The 9,117-nt window shown below is 35.5% G+C and overlaps 1 protein-coding gene across 1 annotated transcript; it reads left to right on the top strand.

Annotated features, from left to right (window-relative positions):
* Window positions 1–7,980: 7,980 nt before the first annotated feature.
* LOC119259788 (synaptophysin-like protein 1) lies at window positions 7,981–8,846 on the top strand. The gene is given in 2 exon segments (XM_037528774.2): window positions 7,981–8,423; window positions 8,425–8,846. Coding segments are annotated over 2 exon segments (723 nt in total). The 5' UTR covers window positions 7,981–7,997; the 3' UTR covers window positions 8,722–8,846.
* Window positions 8,847–9,117: the final 271 nt, after the last annotated feature.

The following is a 9,117-nucleotide window of genomic DNA, read 5'->3' as shown; positions in this document are numbered from 1 at the left end:
ACAAAGAAAACTCTCAGAAAAGAAAATGAATAGTACAAGAACCACAATCAACAGAGAATTGAAATTAAACTTCTAAATATTAATGGAATTACAAGTGGAAGCAAAAATTTCAGAAGAAAGCCATGGAAGCACATGAATCAAATGAAAGAAAAAATCAGTGATCTTAGAGATGAAAAAGGAGTAAAAAGAAAGCTATAAATAGAAAACCAAGGAGAAAAGAATGAAGAAAGACTGTTAGAATTATCTGACTCCATGAGGAAAGGAAGTACAAGAATCATACGGATCTGAGGAGAAGAGAGAGAGAAGGAAACTGAAAATCTATTTAGGGAAATAGTGGAGAAGAACTTCCCAAACATCAAGAACATGTACATAGAAAAATAAGTAGCAAAAAAGAACACCTTGCTACCTGGATGAAAGTACATCTACAGCAAGACACATAATAGTAAAACGTGCAAGAGTCCAAGACAAAGAAAAAGGAAGCTATTGAGGGGAAGAAAAGATATAAACCTATAAAGTAAAACTGATTAGACTAACATCAGATATATCTGAAGAAACACTAAGGACAAGGAGAGAATGGAATGACATTCCAAATACTCCAAGGGAAAAAAAAAAATTGCCAGCCAAGAGTACTCTAGCCTGCGAGTCTCTTTTCCTATATGATAGAAAGATAAAGACCTTCTCAGACAAATGAAATCTTAGAAAGTTTCATCCACCAAATCCCCTCCTTGAAGAAATAGTAAAAGAAGCCTTAGGATCTAAACCAGAAGGAGGAACAAACTCAGAAAACTGAATAAAGAATTAAATAGAACCACAAGATGACAATGACAGAATTTTACATTTCAATAATCACTCTACATGTAAAAAGACACAGAGTACATAGTTGGATTAGGACACAGAATCCAAACTTCTGCTGTCTCCAGGAAGCATACCAAAGCACCAACAATAGAATGAAAGTAAAGGGATGGAAAATGATGCTACAAGCAAATGGCACCCAAAGGAAGGCAGGAATAGTCACACAGCAGATGAAATAGACTTCCAACTTTAAAAAGTAACACGACAGGGACACTATATAATGGACACTGTATAATGATCAAGGGACCAATACACCAGGAGAACTAACACTCATTGATATATACTCACCAAATGAGGGGGTACCAATGTACATTAGACAATTACTATCATCTATGAAAGCAGACATTGGAGAAAACACATGTGTGATTGGAGACTTCAACATCCCACTTGCCCCAATGGACAGATCAATGATACAGAAAATAAATATGGACATAGTCATCCTAAACAAAGAACTAAACTACCTGGGTCTGACAGACATTTGCAGGGCATCACACCCCAAAAAAGTCAAATACACATTTTTTTCAAGTGCACATCAGTCATTCTCTGGGATTGACTACAAACTAGGTCATGAGACAAACATCAACAATTTCATGAACATAGAAATCATACCAAGAATCTTCTGACAAAAAAGGTACTGAACTACAAATTAACTATAAAAAAGAAAACAAGAAAATACTTAAATATATGAAGACTGAATAATGCACTACTGAATGACCACTGTGTTAATGAGGAAATCAAAGAAGAAATCAAAAGATACTTTGAGTAAAATAATAGTGAAGATGCAACCTTTCAGAATGTATGAGACAACAAAAGCAAATCTAAAGGGGAAGTATATAGCAATACACACCCACATTAAATAAAACAAACAAACAAAAACTAGAAAGCGCCCAAGCAACCAACCTTGTCTCTCATCTCAAAGTACTAGAAAAAGAAGAATTAAAAAAAAAACAAAATTCAGTAGAAGGAAATAATGAAAGTTAGAGCAGAAATAAATGAACTAGAATTCAAAAAATAATCCAAAAGATTAATGAAACCAAAAGCTGGTTCTTTGAAAAAATACACAAAATAGACAAACCTTTAGCTAGGCTCACTAAGGAAAAGAAGGAGAAAAACTCAGAAAAATAGAATCAAAAAATGAAAAAAGAAGTTAAAACAGAGACTACAGAAATTCAGAAGATAAGAGATTAATACAAACATTTATATACAAACAAATTCAGTAACCTAGAAAAATAGATTCTTAGAATCATACAACAATCCAATCTTGAATAGGGAAGAAATAGAAAACCGGAATAAACCAAATACAAGCAAAGAAAATTAAAACAGTATCAAAACTCCCAAAAAAACCCCCACAAAACCAGGGTCAGATGGCTTGATCACAAGTGAGTTCTATCAAAGCTCCAAAGACAAACTAATACCTATCTTGCTCAGACATTTCCAAGAAATTGAGAGGCAAAGAATTCTTTCAAACACATTTTATGGGGCCAACATTACACTGATACCAAAACCAAAGACAACACAAAGAAAGAAAACTACAGAGCAATCTACTTAATGAACACAGATGCAAAAATCCTCAATAAAAAATCTTAGCAAACCAAATCCAACAATGCATTTAAAAGAATACACACCATGACCAAGTGGGATATATACCAGGAACATAAGGATGGTTCAACATCTGAAAATCAATCAATGTAATACACTATATCAACAAAAAGAAAGGTAAAAAACACACTATCATAGCAATAAATACTGAGAAAGCATTTCATAAGTTTCAGCATCCACTTATGATGAAAACTCTTGAAAATTTTGGGATAAATGGAATATATCTTAACATAATAAGAGCCATATACAAATGATACTAAGCTAATATCATTCACAATGATAAATTGAAACCCTTTCCACTAAGATGTAGTACAAAATAGGATGTCCTCTTTCACCATTGTTATTCAACATAGTATTAGAAATCCTAGCTAGAGCAATTAGGTAAGATAAGGCAACTGAATGAGTCTAAATTGGGAAAGAAAAAGTAAAGCTATCATTATTTGCAGATATGATAATACACATAGAGAACCCAAAATATCCCACAGAAAGACAAATTGAAATAATAAACCAGTTCAGAAAAGTGGAAGAATACAAAATCAACACACAAAAATCAGTTGTCTTCCTATATACGAACAATGAACTAGAAGGAAATTAAGAAAGCCATTCTCTCTACAGTCTCACACACACAAAAAAAATACTGGTAATAACCCTAACAAAGAAGGAAAACTATAAAACTTAAAAGAAATAGAAGAGGACACAAATAAATGGAAAGACACTTCCTGCTCATGGTTTGGAAGAATCAACAGTGTTAAGATGGCCGTAATACTAAAAGTAATTTATAGATTCAATGCTATTCTAATAAAAATACTAATGGCATTTTTCGAAGAAGTAGAACAAAGACTGCTGAAATTCATATAGAGCCACACACACACACACACACACACACACACAAACCAAGTAGCCTAATATCTCCTCACTAACAATTGGGAAAATTGAGGTATCACACTCCTGGACTTCAAACTATACTATAAAGCCATAATAATTAAAACAGCATGATACTGGATTAAAACAACAAACACACTACCAATGGAATAGAATTGAGAGACCAGGAATAAAATCACACATTTATAAATAGCAAATATACAACAAAGGAGCAAAGAATATATACTGGAATAAGGAATATCTCTTCTATAAATGCTGCTGGGAAAATTGGACTGCAACATGCAAAAGAATGAAACCACACCACTACTTACACTTTATACAAAAATCAACTCAAAATAGAGAAAAGACTTGGATGTAAGACCTGAAACCATAAAATACATAGAAAAAAAGTAGGCAAAACACTCCATGATATAACCTCAGAGAGATATTTGGAAATTCATCTGCTGCAGCAAGGAAAATAAAGGAGAAAATAAACAACTGGGACTATATCAAAATAAAAATCTTTGTACAATGAAAGAGGCAATGACCCAAGCAAAGACACCCTACTGAATAGGAGAAAATATATCTGATAAGAGATTGATATTGAAAATCTACCAACTCAACCAACCAAAAGAAAACAACCCAATCAAAAAATAGGCAGAAGAGTTCAATAGACACTTCTCCAAAGAAAACATGTAGGTGGCCAACATGAAAAAAAGTTCATTGCCACTTATCATCAAGGAAATGCAAATCAAAAATCACAACAAGATACCACCTCACACCTGTGAGAACAGACTATATCAATTAAACCACAAACAACAGTGCTGATGGGGATGTGGAAAAAAAAAGAACCCTCCACACTCTTGATGGGAATGTAGAGTGATCCAGGCCCCATGGAAGAAGGATGGAGATTCCTCAAAATTAAAAATGGGATTTACCCTATGACCCAGCACAAAAACACTAATTTTAAAGGAAACCTGCACTTCTATGTTTATAGCACGTCTGTTTACAATAACCAAGATATAGGATAAACCTACATGTTCCAGAATAGAATGAGTAAATCAAGAAGATGTGGACACACACACATGAAATACTACTCAGCATCATTAAAGATAAACTTACATTTGCAGTAATATGAATGGAGTTAGAAGGGATTATTCTAAGCGATGTGAGCTGGAAGGAGAAAGATAGATATTGGATGTTTTCACTTATATGTGGAATCTGGAGGAACCTAACAAAGGAACGGATGAAGACAAACTGTAAAACCGACCCTTGAAAGCAGACCATAGATCTGAGACTCTTAGGAGAGGAGAGAGAGGAGGAGAGTAGAGAAGGGGGGATAGGAGAAAGTGGTGGAGCATGGTGGAGGACTGAGGCGCACTTCAGTGGTAGGAAACTCTGGTAACCTCTCTTGAGTAGAAATCCTATGCTGTGAAAAAATAAACAAGAATGTTTAAAAACAATTATTAAAAAAATAAATTGGTTTATTATCTTTTTGTTGACATTCTTCTTAATTTGTGGATTTCAATTCATGTATTTTATTGAAAAGATTTCTAGAATAGCATTATTCAATAGAAATATAATATAAATCTCATATACAATTGAATGTTTTTTTTTTTTTTTTTTTTTTTTTTTTTTTTATAGAGGCATGCTTTATTTATTTGTTTGTTTTGTTTATACATGCACTGGGTACAGTCAGAAGCGCGGGAGGGTGAGAGAATTCACCAGAGCCAGAGCGGGGAGCAGAGCAGGCAGAAGGACCGAAGTACACTGCTGAGGGGAGCAGCGGGCGGCAGGAGAAGTCTGCACGCCATGTGGGACCCTCCTCCGGTGGCCGGGGAGCAGCCGGGGATTGAACCGGCGCCGCAGAGGCCGCGGGCAGCTTCGCAACCCAGCGCTCAACCGCTGCGCCACCGGGGAGGCCCCAATTGAATGTTTTTAAGTCACATTAAGAAGATAAAAGGTGGGTCTTCCCTGGTGGTGTAGGGATTAAGTCTCAGTATTATCATGCTATTACCACTGTGGCCTGAGTTTGATCTCAGACCAGGAGCTAACACACATGGCACAGCAGACCTCTACTTTCTCGCCCTCTGCTCCCCTCAGCAGTGTATTTCAGTAGATCTGCCTGTTCTGCTTCCCACTCTCTCTGGTGAATACTCTCACCCCCCATACCTTTGGCCTGTACCTCAGTTTTTCTATGCATAAATAAATAAGTCTTAAAAAAAAAAAGAAGAAAAAGTTGAAATTAATATAATAGTATGTTTTACTTAACCCAAATTATTATTTCACCATGTGGTCAATATTGAAAGTTTATTAATGAGATGTTTACTTTCCATTTTTTGTACTAAGTCTTCAAAATCTGGTGTACATTTTAACTACCATCACTTGTCAAATATAATTCAGACTAGCCACATTTTAATTGTTCAAAACACACACATGGCTAGTAGCTACTATATTGAACATCACAGGTGTAGAAGAATCATTAACAGGCACCCCCAAGGTTGAAAGGGGAAAAAATTGAGCTTCAGACAATTATGACATTTTAGAGCCTCTTCTTGTTTGCAGAGACTTCCATAGACATTATCTCATATAGTCTGTATAGCAACCCTATGAGACAATTATTTTCATCATGATCATTTTACAAGGAGAAAATTAAAGTTCCAAGAGGCAAAATTTACTTGCCTAATGTAATAATACTCAGTGAGTAGGTGACCTACCTGACTTTTCTCCCCTTAAGATATTTCAGCCCCACAAAACCTCACGTTAAGTAGACTAGATGTCATTGAAGAACATAAAAATAAGTAGAGAGTAAAAATAAAGAAGCAAGCACTTGCCCTTTTATTCCCATGTGAATTGTAGCAGCAAATAACCAAGTAGCAGCTATAGAACTATTCTAGCTAACATATGAAGAATAAGTGATATAATTTCATTGTTTTACCAGCGTAGATATATTAATGGATTTGATCATTGAGCATCAATGGCTTATATCACAAAAGAAGCGGTGACCAGATATTTTGTGCCACCAGAGATAAGAACCATCAGTTTGCATGGAATGTCTTGAGAAAGCATCAAATCAGAGCTGCTTAAACCTCTATATGTAATTACAAATTTCAGGAAATACCAAGGACCAAGGAATCTACTAAGTCACACCATGTGATGCAATTAAGAAAGTCCAGAGAAGCTCACAAGATAAAAATTAGTACATTTTTAGGGAAAAAAGAGAAAAACTCATGGAGGAGGAGCTTAGCCATTAAAGAAACTCATGAAATATGAGTAAATCACAATAGTTCTTATTTAAACCTTGTTTCAAATAAACCGTAAAAACAATTATGAGAATATTGGATATTTATTTATAGAAAGGCATTTTTGTTAATTTTAGGTATTGTGAATATTTTTAACCCTTTACAGTTATTGAAATACTCAAATGAAAAGACTTATCTAAGTTTGCTTCAGAAGAATATGGGAGGAGAGGAATGAATAAGGATAGAGACGAAATAAGATTAGCCATGAATTCAATAATGTGTTGTATATTTGAAAATTGCTGAGAGTAGATCTTCAAAGCTCACATTATAAGAAAAAAAATGTAACTATGGATGGTGATAGAATGAAGCTTATTGTGGTAGTCATTTTGCAGAACATACATATATCAAATCATTATGTTGTCCACCTAAAACTTGTAGAATACTATATGTCAATTATATCTCCTTCAAAATAGCCATGAATTGGTAATTGTTGAAGCTCAATAGTAGCTACATACAATTTCAATGTACTATCCTCTTTACTTTTACTTTTGTTGGTGTGGGAAACTTACCATTAAAAAGTTATTTTGTGTTTTTTTAGAGACAATGTGGTTATGTATTTATGTATTTATATTTTTTTTCACATGTTGTTCCTCTCAGGTGTAACACTATCAAGTTGCCCGTGAAACGTCACCACTGACTCACGCTCTTCCCTCCCCTGTTCTGATCCCTCTCCCTCCTCCTCCCTGGCTGAACGTCTCTGATTTATCTTTTGCCTGCTACTTTTGTTTTTGTTTCTTGCTTTGTTCTGTTTTTTCCCAATCCCTTGTTTGGGTCACCTATATTCCTCCTATAAGTGTAACCATCCAATATTTTTCTTTTTCTTTCTGACTTATTTTGAAAGAGGGGTTACTTTTTTAATCATTCCAGATAATGACACCCCCCCAGAGGAATGCTCATATTAAAATGACAAAAGGCTAATGGTTCTCAAATTTTAGTGCCCATAAGAATTTCCCAGATGGATTAAAGATTCCTGAGCTCCAAACTCTTACGTTCTTATGGTTGAATTGGAAACTTAAGAATCTGAATTTTTACTAAGGGCCCAGAATCTTGATACAGGTTTCCACAGAAACCCTGGAAGAATGTTAAGAGTCTGACTTACTCTGAAACAACCTTAAGAGTCTGGACTTCATGGTGGCCTAGGGGTTAAGTCTCAGTGGCCTCGATCCCCCTGCCAAGGAGCTAACCCACCTATGGTGCAGCAGCCCTCTCTTGTCTTGCCCACTGTTCCCCTCAGCAGTGTATTTCAGTAAATCTGCCTGTCCTGCACCTAACTCTGTCTCTGCACCTCTGGGCTGTACCTCTGGTCTATACCCTAGTTCTTCTATTCAAAATTTTTTTAAAAAGCTAGCAAAAATACTTTTTTCTCCCTCCTTCCCTCAGAGAATGTCCTCCTTCCAGCTCAACCTCAACCCGCTCAAGGAGCCGCTCGGCTTCATCAAGGTCCTCGAATGGATTGCTTCTCTCTTTGCTTTTTCCACCTGTGGAGGTTTTAAGGGCAAAATAGACATTTCAGTATCTTGTCCTCAATTTCCTGAAAATAAAACAATTACTGCCACTTTTGCTTATCCATTCAGGTTGAATCAGGCGTCATTTCAGACAACTGCACAAGCAAATGTGTGTGATATACAATGGAATAATCAAGTTCTTGTTGGAGATTACTCTTCCTCTGCACAATTCTATGTTACATTTGCAGTCTTTGTCTTCCTGTACTGCATTGCTGCTCTTCTGCTCTATATCGGTTATACAAACCTCTATCGGGAGAGTAGAAAATTTCCCATGATTGACTTTGTTGTTACTCTGGTTGCCACTTTTTTTGTGGTTGGTGAGCACTTCAGCCTGGACTAAAGCTCTTACAGTTATTAAAATAGCAACTGGTCACAGTATTGTCCAGGAACTTCAGCCTTGTCATAATAAAGATGTGACGTGTCATTTTGTCTCTATAACTAGTATGGGATCCCTGAATGTATCTGTGATCTTTGGCTTTCTGAATATGATACTTTGGGGAGGAAATGCATGGTTTGTATACAAGGAGACCAACTTACACAGTCCATCAAATACTTCTGCTTGCCATAACCAAGGAGGTAATCCTCCTCCTACTGGAATATAATTAAAGGGAGAAACACACTGGATCAAATATACAACTATATTATGACCTGTTGCCAAATCTTACGAACCATTATTTGTTTCTAATAAAGTAATGGCTTTTTCAATAAATTAGTGGGTTTAAAATTTTGCTGCTTTTTTACATAAAATCTGTGCCTTTCTTAGAAATTTAAGATGTAAATGTATTTTCACATGTAAATTTGAAAATTCAGGGGCCCATTTTGGGATGATATACATTTTTCAATGAACAGTAATTTCTTCACTAAGTTGTTTGCCTTCCAAAGTGTTTACACTTTAAGCCTTATCATATGTCTTCACTCAGAAGAATTATATTGTCATATCATAATAGGAGGAAAATCTCTATTTGGATTATACACTACAGTAAGTTTGTACAGATCAC

The sequence above is a fragment of the Talpa occidentalis genome, unplaced genomic scaffold, assembly GCF_014898055.3.
Source record: "Talpa occidentalis isolate TD23 unplaced genomic scaffold, MPIMG_talOcc4v2.1 talOcc4.5, whole genome shotgun sequence".
Classification (NCBI taxonomy): Eukaryota; Metazoa; Chordata; class Mammalia; order Eulipotyphla; family Talpidae; genus Talpa; species Talpa occidentalis.
This window is presented reverse-complemented; position numbering and strand designations above follow the sequence as displayed.